Source organism: Capsella rubella, unplaced genomic scaffold, assembly GCF_000375325.1.
Source record: "Capsella rubella cultivar Monte Gargano unplaced genomic scaffold, Caprub1_0 scaffold_7, whole genome shotgun sequence".
In the NCBI taxonomy this organism is placed as follows: Eukaryota; Viridiplantae; Streptophyta; class Magnoliopsida; order Brassicales; family Brassicaceae; genus Capsella; species Capsella rubella.
The window spans coordinates 10483847-10496049 of NW_006238917.1; the positions used below are offsets into that span (position 1 = coordinate 10483847).

Sequence of the window (12203 nt, forward strand, 5' to 3'; positions counted from 1 at the left end):
CTACTACTACTACTACTACTAACTTAACTTAACTTACGTACGTACGTATATATATATATATATATATATATATATATATATATATATATATATATATAGTTATATACCTTAGGCTTGCTAACTGGAGGAGGAGACGGTGGCATTTGCGGTTGAGCGGCTGAGGTCGAGGTCGAGGGCACGGAAGGATCTTCCTTGATAGGATCACCCTGAGCCATGCACCTAACTACAACAGGAGCATTCCTCTTGAAGAAGATTTGGTTTGTGTTTCTGATGTTGCGTGAACTCAATCCACCCGAAGGAGCAGCGAACACTGACTGCATGCTGAGCGACGCCGTTGCCATTTCTGATGTTTAAGGTTTTTGAAAATACTGAAGATCGAATAAGATTGAAATAATAAGAGAAGTGAATAAACTCTAAGACTTGATAAGTGAGATGGAGTTGGTTTGTGGTGTAACTGCAAAGATCATCTCTTAATTTATAGAGTAGGTGAATTGTGAATGATAGGTCCTGTATTTTTCTTATTTTTTTAAATGTATTTCATTATCTCTATTCATTTATGGGAACCTAAGATTACTTATTTTATTTTTACGTTAGTGGTGTGTAGTAGAGTAATAAGTAGAAATAAATAAATAAAAAATGACAAAAATCAAATTGCAAACTTTTACTCTTTTGGGAAGAAAAAGATTCCTTAGTGAAAATGTTTCAAACTTATATAAGATTTTTTTTCCATCTTTATTGTTAAACCAACTTAAAATCATTGGTCACTTTTTTTATTTGTAAACGAAATCGAATTAAGTTATAATAAAATAAATTAAACTATTTCATTTGAAATAGTTGAAAATATGAAAAAGAATTAGGACAATAGTAGGAATTTGAGTTGAACGCTACACACAAAAAACACGTAGTAACCAAAGAAGCCACGTCTAGTTGAAAAAGTGCAAGTAAACTGATGACGTGCCTTGTTTCATCACACAGAGAGACACATCTTCCCTGTTTTTTTTTTTTGATTGGCCAAGGCCAAGTGGGTTGGGTAAAAACACGTAAGAAAACAAAGATTGTCTCAAAATAATATAAAAACAAAGCTAACGGCTCACAATGTTTTCACTAAGTCGGGAGACCTTGTTTCTGGTTGAGAGAAGTCGCGGTCGACCTTAGTTTTGTATTGGAACTTACTTGACTTCGTTATGGCAGACCCATGCTGACTGCTTTTGATCCTTTCTGTGGTTTTCCTTCACGGCTGCGTACGTGCCCTATTATCCTACGTTCTCTTATATTACATCAATATATGTGATCTTTTGTAAATTATATGTGTTTGAGATTGAGACTTTTGAGTTCAAGACGAAAAGTGTTCACGTGAGTCATGGCACTCGTAGACTCCAATTCTTTCATTTGAAAGGCCAACAAACAATATGTTCCGAAGCCCATAAGCCCACTTCGCGTTTACAAGATAATAAGAACGAGAAAAGAAGAAAGAGGAGCACAACAGCATTTTTAGTCTTCTGTTCTTGTCATGTGTTTTACAAAGCTTGTAGAAACAAAGTATTCTGCTCTTGCTTAGTTACTAATGGGCTTTGACAATCTTTGTTGTCCCGTAACATTCAACGTGAGGACATGGCCTTGCATATAAGCTACTGTGTGGACTGGGCATGTTTGGTGTTTGATTTTTGTCGGTTGGTAAAGATATGTAAATCAATGATTTTATCCAGTTTTAACTTATTAGGCTAAACTCATCATATATAAACTTTTGGTGTCAACTCGATCCACTTGTTCTTTAGAGTATATAAACGTGTGTATGATCACACGGTATAGTCTCCTGATGAATATCTGATGGTTAAGTCATAATACTACGATATTAGAGCAGTGAGATGAACAAATGAGTGATTCGATCACTTGTGTATAATTTCTAGCACTAAAGATGGTTATTGTGGTTTGATTTGATTATGGGAGCCGTAGATATTGTATCATATATATAAAACATTTTTGAACAATGTGTTCTCTTCTGTTTTGAAATGGATTGGTATATAATTCCATGTATACTACATTTCAGTAGTCGGCTTGTCGCTATATGAGTGAATTATGAGGGTAGGTCGACTCTCTCATTTTCTTATTTGCACATGTTGAATGTGAGCCATTCAGCAACCACCAAGAAACTGAGTCAACAGTGTCATTCTCTATGTCTGTTTAAAGCAAGATTAAACATTTTAATATTGTCGTGTAAGTGTTAATCATATTTTTTTTATCTCTAAAAAGGATGGACAAAAAAATAACAAATTAATTCGCCGTCCAAAAAGGAAACAAAAGAATCTTCAACTTTCTGGTGGCGCTTTAGGTCAAGATAAAAGTCAAGATCAAAACTCAAAAGTGATAAAGCTCCATAATGTAATGAGTCGACGAAATTATTACAGTTCAAGTCGACATTATAGAATATTGGTGATTTCATATGGTTATATTTGGCTATTTGCCTATTGGATAACGTCGTCATGCATGGCTCATGAGCAAAGTGGTCGCCGAACCTTGACGTAATATTCTAGGATAAAGTTCGATTCTATTATAGCATCGGTACCACACTTGCATTATTCTGCTTGCACTATTGCTTTGTTTTGCCAAAGAAATAAGTGTGTTTCATTCAATTTTTTAGAGTTTCACATGTTTTCTAAATGTATTTTTTTGTTTGTTTGGATTATTTAATTGTTACATTAGGGATGATACTAAATCAGTTTATGGCCATTAATAATAACTAAAGACGTATTGTTAATATAAAAAGTAAACAAGTGTTCGTAAGACTATATATAAGAATCTAATCTTAAAAAAAAAAAGAATAGTTGTAATTATGTAAAATATATAATTGATCATTTAAAAAAAATGGATATTAACAATTTTAAACCAATTTAAACTAACATAATGTATGTATCTCCAAAATATTGAAAATTCTAAACTAAAAATATAATTATACATAATTCTAAAAAAACTCTACATTTACAAATTTTCAGACTTCAAAAGTAAATTTACCGTTTATAATTTTATAATTTTTTAATACTTAAATATCTCTGATTTCTAAAAATATTTTAAAGTATATTTTTATATATACATATATTTAAACTAATAATAAAAGTGGTCCAAATTGTTTATATTTATTTAATAAAAAGAAACAAACAGAGAAAACAAGTGTCTAGGTACATTAAAAGGCTTAAACGATAAATCACTTTGGTCTATAAAAAGCCCACTCACACTCTCACACACTTCATCTTCCACTTCAAAATTCAATTTTTTTTATTTTGCTTCAAGATTCTCTCATTCTCCTCCATTAGAGAAAAAGCTTAAAGCTTCGCCATTTTGTTTTTGATTCTTTCCGTCAGTGTCTTCAATGTCTACAGTCTTCCCTAAACCAACCTCATTCATCTCTCAACCACTCACCAAACCTCACAAATCCGATTCCATCACCACATCAGTTTCATTCCCTTCGAATCCTCGAAACCGCAGCCTAAGAACGTCACGCGTACGAGCTGGTCTAATCGATCCTGATGGTGGTAAGCTCTTGGATCTCGTGGTGTCGGAGCCGCGACGGCGAGAGAAGAAGCACGAGGCGGCGGATTTGCCGAAAGTGAGATTGACGGCGATTGATTTGCAGTGGATGCACGTTTTGAGTGAAGGCTGGGCTAGTCCGCTTCGTGGGTTTATGAGGGAATCTGAGTTCCTCCAAACCCTTCATTTCAATTTGCTCAATCTCGATGATGGATCCGTTGTTAACATGTCTGTGCCTATTGTTCTTGCTATTGATGATCAACAAAAAGCTTTGATTGGTGAATCGAAACGTGTCGCTCTTGTTGGTTCTGATGATAACCCAATCGCTATTCTCAACGAGTAAGTTTCATTTGATGGAATAAAGTTTGGATTTTTTTTGGGAGTTATGTTGTTGATTTGTGGAATCAAACTTTGTAGAGAAAGATCTTTGGATAGTAATGTTTGTTGTGTGTTTGATTCAGTATTGAGATTTATAAACATCCGAAAGAGGAACGGATAGCGAGAACTTGGGGGACGACTGTGCCGGGTTTGCCTTATGTAGAAGAGGCGATAACCAATGCTGGAAACTGGCTTATTGGTGGTGATCTTGAGGTTTTAGAACCTGTTAAGTACAATGACGGGCTTGACCGTTTCAGGCTTTCGCCATTTGAACTGCGTAAAGAGCTAGAGAAACGTGGCGCTGATGCTGTCTTTGCGTTCCAGCTTAGGAATCCGGTTCATAACGGACATGCTCTTCTCATGACTGATACTCGAAGGAGACTACTTGAGATGGGTTACAAGAACCCAATTCTGTTGTTACATCCATTGGGAGGGTTTACAAAAGCGGATGATGTTCCTCTCAGCTGGCGGATGAAACAGCACGAGAAGGTTGTAAAAATGGAGCTAGCAATGTCTCTTATTTTGTGTTGTTTGATTCCTAGTTCTTTATTGGAGATGCTAAAATGGTTTCTCATTGACTAAATTAGGTGCTAGAGGACGGTGTTCTTGATCCAGAGACGACTGTGGTTTCTATATTCCCATCTCCAATGCTCTATGCTGGTCCAACTGAAGTGCAGTGGCACGCAAAGGCTAGGATCAATGCTGGTGCTAACTTCTACATTGTGGGTAGAGATCCCGCTGGAATGGGTCATCCTGTGGAGAAACGTGACCTGTATGATGCCGATCATGGGAAGAAAGTACTAAGCATGGCTCCTGGACTCGAACGACTCAACATTCTTCCTTTCAGGGTATATATAAAAAACTGCATACTCAAACTAGGTCTCTCCTTCAAAGGTTTAGACTTCTTGAGTTCTGATTTTCCGTGGTTTCAATCGGTTTAGGTTGCTGCTTACGATAAGACACAAGGAAAGATGGCTTTCTTTGATCCCTCAAGGGCTCAGGATTTCTTGTTCATTTCTGGCACTAAGGTAGAGTACTCCAACTTCTTAGAACCAATAAGGACATAGAGTATTCAATTACTGATATAACCTTAACTTGCTTTTATAGATGAGAGCATTGGCAAAGAACAGGGAGAACCCTCCAGATGGATTCATGTGCCCTGGAGGCTGGAAAGTGCTTGTGGATTACTACGACAGCTTGACTCTAGCCGGAAGTACCAGAATACCGGAAAAGATTCCGGTTTAAGACCGTCTATACCCATTTTTTGTTAAGTAATAACATGAAACTTTTAGTTCTTTAAGATCTCAACGTAATGATCAAACCGTCTTTTGTAAGATTTGAATGTTGAGTTTTGTTATTATAGTACATGATAATAAACTACAATCAAAAGTAAAATAAAAACCAGAGCCTAAAACAATATCAAAGCTAACCTTTTCAATCTAACAATATGACTTCATTTGTGTTGTTTGGTTTTCTTTTTTTGGTTGAAGTCAAGATGTGACCTTCGTCATTGCGTTCCCTCTTGATCCTTGGACGAATCGTGACATCTTTTTCTGTCTTCACAACCACATTCTTATCAACTCGGTAGTGGAGATCAGTTTTAGCCTCGTTTACATCAATGCACACAATGGAGTCTTCATCGATTTCTTCTCGAACAATCATCACCGATATATCTGTGATCACTTTCCTCTCTAGCCATCTCCTTATGGGTCTAGCACCATACACCTACAATAACAATCATACAATGTTAAGTACATACTTAAGCAAGGACAACATACTTATTAAGTAATAAGTGAGAAGAACATTTACCGAGTCGTAACTAGCTGCTAAAATGTAGTCTAATGCATCATCCGTGACAGTCATAGATACACCTTTCTCAGCAAGCCGGTTAGCAACATTCTTCATTTGGAGTCTAACAATTTTTCTCAAATGCTCGTGAGACATAGGATGAAACATCACTATCTCATCCAATCTGTTTAACAGCTCAGGGCTGAAATGGTTTTTCACCTCTTTCATTGCGCTGTCTCGAGCAACTTGCATTGTTATATCACCTGTAAGCCCTGAGATAAGGTGCTGAGCTCCAAGGTTAGAAGTCATAATGATCACTGTGTTTTTAAAATCCACTGTCCTGCCATGCGAATCAGTTAATCTCCCGTCTTCTAGCACTTGAAGTAGCGTGTTGAATACGGTAACATTGGCCTTTTCAACTTCATCAAATAGTACAACACAGTAAGGTCGTCTCCTCACGGGTTCAGTTAGTTGTCCACCTTCGTTATAACCAATGTACCTATTAAGAAAAGGTACTATCATGTGAGTTTCCATTATACCATTCATCACAAACACACATAAAAAGAGGCTTTGATTTAAGCACACGTACCCTGGTGGTGCCCCTATAAGTTTATTAACAGAGTGTTTTTCATTATACTCCGACATATCAAGCCTAACGATTAGGTTTTCATCATCAAAGAGTTGCTCAGCAAGAGCCTTAGCCAGCTCAGTTTTACCAACACCAGTTGGACCGAGGAAGAGAAAGGAGCCAGACGGTTGTTGTGGCCTTCCTAGTCCAACCCTAGACCTTAAAATTGCTGCAGCCACAGCATTCACGGCTTCATCTTGTCCAACAACTCTCTCGTGCAACCTATCAGCAAGAAAGATCAGCCTCTTCTTCTCGTTCTGGTCTAGCCTAGTCACTGGAATCCCAGTCCATCGGCTCACTACCTCAGCAATATTGTCAGGCCCAACAGTTTCAGTAAGCATCACGTTATCTTTACCACTCTCTTCTAATTTCGCTATTTGGTATTCCACTTCCTCAATTGCCCCATATCTTAGATCAGCAGCTTTAGGAAGGTCATATTGTCTCTCAGCTTCTTGTAGAGACATCATGAGCTCATCTCGTTTCTGTTTAAGCCTCCGAGTTTCATTAATTATCCTTTTCTCGTTTTTGTATTTGATTGTAAGAGGCTCAAGCTTGTCCCTCAAGTCATCAAGCTCCTTCCGCACCTGCAGAAGAACAAAACAACAGTTACAATGAAGACTTATACATATAGATGAAGAACATGTTTTAAAATGTGATTCACCTCGACCAGACGAGCTTCGCTAGCCTTGTCGTTCTCCTTTTCGAGAGCATGAAGCTCTATCTCTAGTTGCATTCCTTTTCTTTCAAGGCTATCAATTTCTTCTGGTTGACTATCAAGCTGGACTCTTACATGTGCACAAGACTCATCAACCAAATCAATTGCCTTATCCGGTAATTGTCGACCTAAGCACATAACAGAACACATATCAGCCATAAAAGAATCATCATACAACGACATAGTAAACAAAAAGATTGCGCAACAGACCATTGATGTAACGCGCAGACAACTGAGCAGCAACAACAAGAGCTCTGTCTTGGATACGAACACCATGATGTCCTTCATATTTTTCTTTAATCCCTCGAAGAATACTAATAGTATCAGGCACACTAGGCTCAGCTACAAAGACTTGCTGGAACCTTCTCTCAAATGCAGCATCTTTCTCAACATGTTTTCGGTATTCCTCAAGCGTAGTAGCTCCAATGCAACGAAGCTGACCTCTTGCTAACATAGGCTTAAGCAAATTAGAAGCATCAGTTGAACCACTTGCTTTGCCAGCACCAAGAGCCATGTGGATCTCATCGATAAAGAGCACAACTTTGCCTTGAGCGTCCTCAACTGCTTTCAAGATAGACCTCATTCTTTCTTCGAATTGTCCACGGAGTACAGTTCCAGCAACCAATGCACCTATGTCCAAGGCAATGAGCCTTACATCAGTTAGATTGATAGGCACGTCTCCTTTCAAAATTCTCTGAGCCAAACCTTCAACCACAGCAGTCTTACCAACCCCTGGCTCACCGATTAGCACAGGGTTGTTCTTGGTTCTTCTTGAGAGAATCCCAATAACTCTTCTAATCTCCTTGTCTCGACCAATCACAGGATCAAGCTTACCTGCTTGCTCAACCAAATCTGTCCCATAAGTCTTCAAAGCCTTAAGAATCACCTCCCCACGAAGCTTCTCCACCTCAGACGTGACCTTCTCTGGCACAAAGCCAGCTTCTTTGAACAAATCCCTGATTTGAGAATCTTCAAGAAGACTAATCACCAAATCCTCTTCTCCAACATTAGTCTCCCCGGCCTTGTTTTTTGCACGACTTAAGACCGCAACAAGACTTGGATTGTTTTGAGGATACGTGAAGTTACTCTGTACTCTTTGCTGGACTGTGTTAACGAGTGCATTTTGAGCCATGGCACCAATTACTAAGGGAGTCGTCGTCTGTCTTGGACTTGGATTCTGGGGAACGGCTCTGTTTTGTACTACTGTAGGAAAAGGACTAGCCTGTTTTGGGAGCTTGTTCAAGGCTTGGTTGATCACTTTCACAGCTGACTCAGTCGAGACATCGCATCCACCTGCACTCGTGATTGCTCGATAGAAAACACTAGTCCGGTCACCAATCAAAGTAGCTCCGAGATGCAGAGGAGTTACTTGTACATGCAACGATCTTAGGGCAAGCCGTTGAACGTTTGCAAGTATAGCCTGGACCTTGGGGTTAAATTTCGTATCTTTCATCATCATCACCATCTTCCACTTTTAAAACCTGTGCAAGAATCGCAATAAACCTAAACCTAAATCACTGCAATAAAACAGAAACAATAGAAAGCAAACCATGATCGTTCGTTAAAAACTTGAGAAAGACCTTTAGAATCACTTCACACACAGAGAAAAGAAGGGAAGCTTCGTTGTTGAAACTTTAAAATCAAGTTACCTTAACTGTTCAAGATTTTATGGATTCTGATTTCTTGATTTTCTGAGAAAGCTCTCTGTTTATCCAAAGCGAATTGGTTAAGGTAACTTGATTAAAAAACCCTAAATGTACAATTAAGTTCTGATAAATTAATAGGAAATAAATTCAATTTCTTCTATAAAAATTAAAAATAATCGAAGTCCCGCTGAAACTATATAAATAAAACATTTAAATCCTGCTGAATCTAGTCTTCTTGGTTTCACCACAAAAAAAAAAAAAAAATTAGTTTTCTTGGTAATTAATAATTTTTTCGGTTTGTTTACACATAAAAATAAAATAAAAAATCCTTATACTTGTGATTTTTTTGTTTTGTTTTGTGTGAATCAGTTTACATAAAATATGATTAATTCCGTGAATTTATGTAAAGAAATGAGGGAAGACAATCTTCACAAGAAACATAAACAAAAAAACTTTATATACATACATACATACATATATATATATACATATATATATATATATATGTGTGTGTGTGTGTGTGTGATTTTATTTCACTTTTTTGAGGATCAATTTACATATAATATGACTAATTTAAAAACCATTTGTTAAAAAAGCCATGATTCTAAAATCTTTAAAAAGATACATTAGATAATTTTCCATTTTGAAACAAAAAAAATTGCACAGATCTATCATCTAAGATTTCACCATGGAGTCTAAAAGCTAATCCTTAGAAGTAATGTAGAGTAACATATTGAGATGATTCTCACTAGGATTCAAAAGTTACTCATTTCTAATATTTATTTCTCCAACATAATAGTATGATTATTTCCATAGATAATATATGAAAGGAACTCTTATATATTAAAATATTAAATTATGCATTAATATTCATTGCTTAATTGCATATATATATTAACTAAATTAAATATTTTTAGATTTCAATAAAATATATGGTATTAGGATTTATTTCATATTTCTCATATACTATATATATATGTATATATAAAAAATATAATTTATGATTGAGTCTAAAGTAAATATGAGAAACCCCAAATAAAAATTTATTTTTTTCTCAGTTCTAAAGGAAATAAGATGATTTAAACATACAATAAAAAGAAATACATCAAAGTGATTTTTATATTAAAAAAAAAAAAAAGGAAACACCAAAAAGATTTTTGAAGTTTTTATTTTTTCTGATTTCAAACGTTACGTTCAGATGAAGAAGTTACATACTAATGGGTCAATAATAATGGGCCTTTACAGCCCAATTTTGAAGTCTTCGAGTTAGGAGTATCTCGTCTCCTTTCTCTCTCTCTCGCCTAGCTCAGTTTTGATTCTCCAAAATCAGTCTCACTCTCTATAGCCGATTCTCGTTTCGTGAACCTTGGGAATCTAAAACAAAAGGTAAGGGCTCTTTATTTTTCTGATTTTCTCGACTAATTTCTCAGACATTCTTAGTCTCTATAGGGTCTTATACGTTGTAGGTTGCTAGAGAAAATATGTAGAAAGAAAATGATGCTCTTGAGTACTTAAATCGTAAAATGCAAACTCAAAGCTTTTGTGGGTCTTTTCGTTTCTTGGAAAGTTGTTAACTTTTGATGGAATTTTTGATGATTCTCCCTTGTGGTTACTTACATGCCTGCTCACTGTTTGTTTAAATGCCTGACTGAAAAAATTTCAGTCAAAAGCTCACATTTTTTAATCATTCTGTTCTTCTTGGTAGATGTGTAATGTTGAACTGGTTTCTGATTTTGTGTTCTGAGTACTGTAGATAGGTGGAATTGGTACGTTGCTGTGGTGCATGTATAGATTGTGATCTAGGTTCTTAATAAAGACTGAACATTTAGGTTGCTGGTGATGATTTGTAAAACTAGATGTTCGTTTCAGAGAAGAACCTAGAACTTACTGTCTAGTATCTTTTTCTTTCTTTGTGATCATTCAGTTCTGATTTTGTCAAGAGTCTTTCTCTGTTCTTTTTCTTTGAGAAGAATGTGATGATAGGAAAGTTTTATTTCTAGTCTCTGGATGAATGATGATTGGTACCTTTTTGACATTGTTTTGGTTTGGTTTTGAAAGGTTGAAAAATGTTTCTGAAAGTCAAGTTACCATGGAACGTGATGATTCCAGCTGAAAACATGGATGCCAAAGGGCTGATGCTAAAGAGAGCTATACTAGTAGAGTTACTAAACGCATTTGCTTCCAAGAAAGCAACCAAGGAGCTTGGCTACTACGTGGCAGTCACAACTCTGGACAAGATTGGAGAAGGCAAAATCAGGGAGCACACTGGTGAAGTTCTGTTCCCGGTAATGTTCAGCGGAATGACTTTCAAGATCTTCAAAGGAGAGATAATTCACGGTGTGGTGCACAAGGTGTTGAAGCACGGTGTCTTCATGAGGTGTGGTCCAATCGAGAATGTTTACCTCTCATACATGAAGATGCCTGATTACAAGTACATCCCAGGAGAGAACCCGATCTTCATGAATGATAAGATGTCTAGGATCCAGGTTGAGGCTACAGTGAGGGTTGTTGTGCTTGGAACGAAGTGGATGGAGGCAGAGAGAGAGTTTCAGGCGTTGGCTAGCTTGGAAGGGGACTACCTTGGACCAATCTCTGAAGAGTGATCTGCTTCAATTTTTTCATGTGATGGGAGTTTTTGGGCGATCTCTCATGTCTATATAACTCAGTCTTATTAGTTAATATGTGGTAAGTACTCTCTTAAGTTGTGCAAATAATGAAAACCTTGATCTTTTAAGTGTAATGGCATTTTCCACGAAAGGCTGGTCTAATTTAGGGATTTGATATTGGTATATTGATTTTTGCTTTCTTATGACCCTCTTTCATGATAAGCTCAGATTCGAATGGTACTTTGGGATCGAGGTCAAACCGGATTGATAAGAAAATGTATCTAACCAAAGTTAACCGAACCAATCTCAGAGCATGAAATTAATTCTTATAAGTTATAACCAATCTCACAGCATGGTTTTTAGATACTAAAATCAGGTCTATGAAGACAAAGTTCACCTCCAAAAATGTGTTTTGTTGCCAAGAAGAGGCAATAATCGTTATCATATTTTCATCGGCAAATTTAAAGTTTATATTGAGTTATATAAATTGGTTGGTATAATGGTTATTGACTTATTTCTCATCAAACACATATATCAAGGTAAATCATCTCTATCCCTTGTAAATTCAGAAGCATTTGCTAAATTAGAGCAAATATTTTTGTAAGAGTTTATTTATTATTTTCTAACAATAATATGGGTCTATTTATGTTGTGGAAATTTAAAAGACTTACTTAATACTTACCTTTGTGAAAATAAATGACTAAAGGAAGACTAAAGTGCAAATTGTGCACTAAGATATCTATATATTGTTTGTAAATTTTTATGTTAAATAGGGTTTGTTAGGTTTGTAGCAGTAGTTGAGCAAATAATTAAAAATTGAGAACCAATAAATTGAAAATTAGATGTGCAACAATAAGTGATATGATCTGACAAAAATAGCCCTATCCCTGCGGAAAAGAAGCAATGAGTGTTTGTTTATA

At 36.3% G+C, this 12203-nt stretch overlaps 4 protein-coding genes across 4 annotated transcripts in view; 2 read left to right on the forward strand and 2 right to left on the reverse strand.

Moving 5' to 3' along the window:
* LOC17878814 (early light-induced protein 2, chloroplastic) overlaps nt 1–465 on the reverse strand; it is a 1307-nt gene extending 842 nt beyond the window's left edge. The window contains exon 1 of the mRNA XM_006286260.2: nt 108–465. Coding sequence (XP_006286322.2) covers nt 108–341 — 234 coding nt within the window. The 5' untranslated portion in view covers nt 342–465. The remainder of the gene's footprint in view (nt 1–107) is intronic.
* Nucleotides 466–3239: 2774 nt separating this feature from the next.
* Nucleotides 3240–5301, forward strand: LOC17879397 (ATP-sulfurylase 3, chloroplastic). Its single transcript, XM_006283635.2, has 5 exons — nt 3240–3861; nt 3984–4389; nt 4488–4748; nt 4842–4928; nt 5008–5301. The coding sequence occupies exons 1-5, from the start codon at nt 3365–3367 to the stop codon at nt 5143–5145; spliced, it is 1389 nt and encodes a 462-aa protein (XP_006283697.1). The 5' UTR covers nt 3240–3364; the 3' UTR covers nt 5146–5301.
* Nucleotides 5302–5314: 13 nt separating this feature from the next.
* On the reverse strand, nt 5315–8484 carry LOC17879515 (putative chaperone protein ClpB2, chloroplastic). The gene is made up of 6 exons (XM_023779536.1): nt 8236–8484; nt 7242–8052; nt 6978–7159; nt 6278–6900; nt 5710–6187; nt 5315–5625 (listed from the first exon to the last, which is right to left on the reverse strand). The coding sequence occupies exons 1-6, from the start codon at nt 8482–8484 to the stop codon at nt 5335–5337; spliced, it is 2634 nt and encodes an 877-aa protein (XP_023635304.1). The 3' UTR covers nt 5315–5334.
* A 1493-nt stretch (nt 8485–9977) lies between these two features.
* Nucleotides 9978–11470, forward strand: LOC17880947 (DNA-directed RNA polymerase V subunit 7). Its single transcript, XM_006284566.2, has 2 exons — nt 9978–10063; nt 10736–11470. Exon 2 carries the CDS (start codon nt 10744–10746, stop codon nt 11278–11280), a length of 537 nt encoding a protein of 178 aa, XP_006284628.1. The 5' UTR covers nt 9978–10063; nt 10736–10743; the 3' UTR covers nt 11281–11470.
* Nucleotides 11471–12203: the final 733 nt, after the last annotated feature.

What these genes read in the sequence shown, in the direction of transcription:
- LOC17879397 (XM_006283635.2), top strand. Translation starts at nt 3,365, where the DNA reads ATGTCTACAGTCTTCCCTAAACCAACCTCATTCATCTCTCAACCACTC. An exon ending in CCAATCGCTATTCTCAACGA is followed by an intron (nt 3,862 to 3,983) that starts GTAAGTTTCATT and finishes TGTTTGATTCAG; the next exon opens with TATTGAGATTTATAAACATC. An exon ending in TGTTCATTTCTGGCACTAAG is followed by an intron (nt 4,929 to 5,007) that starts GTAGAGTACTCC and finishes TTGCTTTTATAG; the next exon opens with ATGAGAGCATTGGCAAAGAA.
- LOC17879515 (XM_023779536.1), bottom strand. Translation starts at nt 8,484, where the DNA reads ATGAAAGATACGAAATTTAACCCCAAGGTCCAGGCTATACTTGCAAAC. An exon ending in GCGAAGCTCGTCTGGTCGAG is followed by an intron (nt 6,901 to 6,977) that starts GTGAATCACATT and finishes GTTCTTCTGCAG; the next exon opens with GTGCGGAAGGAGCTTGATGA. An exon ending in CTTATAGGGGCACCACCAGG is followed by an intron (nt 6,188 to 6,277) that starts GTACGTGTGCTT and finishes TTTTCTTAATAG; the next exon opens with GTACATTGGTTATAACGAAG.
- LOC17880947 (XM_006284566.2), top strand. Translation starts at nt 10,744, where the DNA reads ATGTTTCTGAAAGTCAAGTTACCATGGAACGTGATGATTCCAGCTGAA.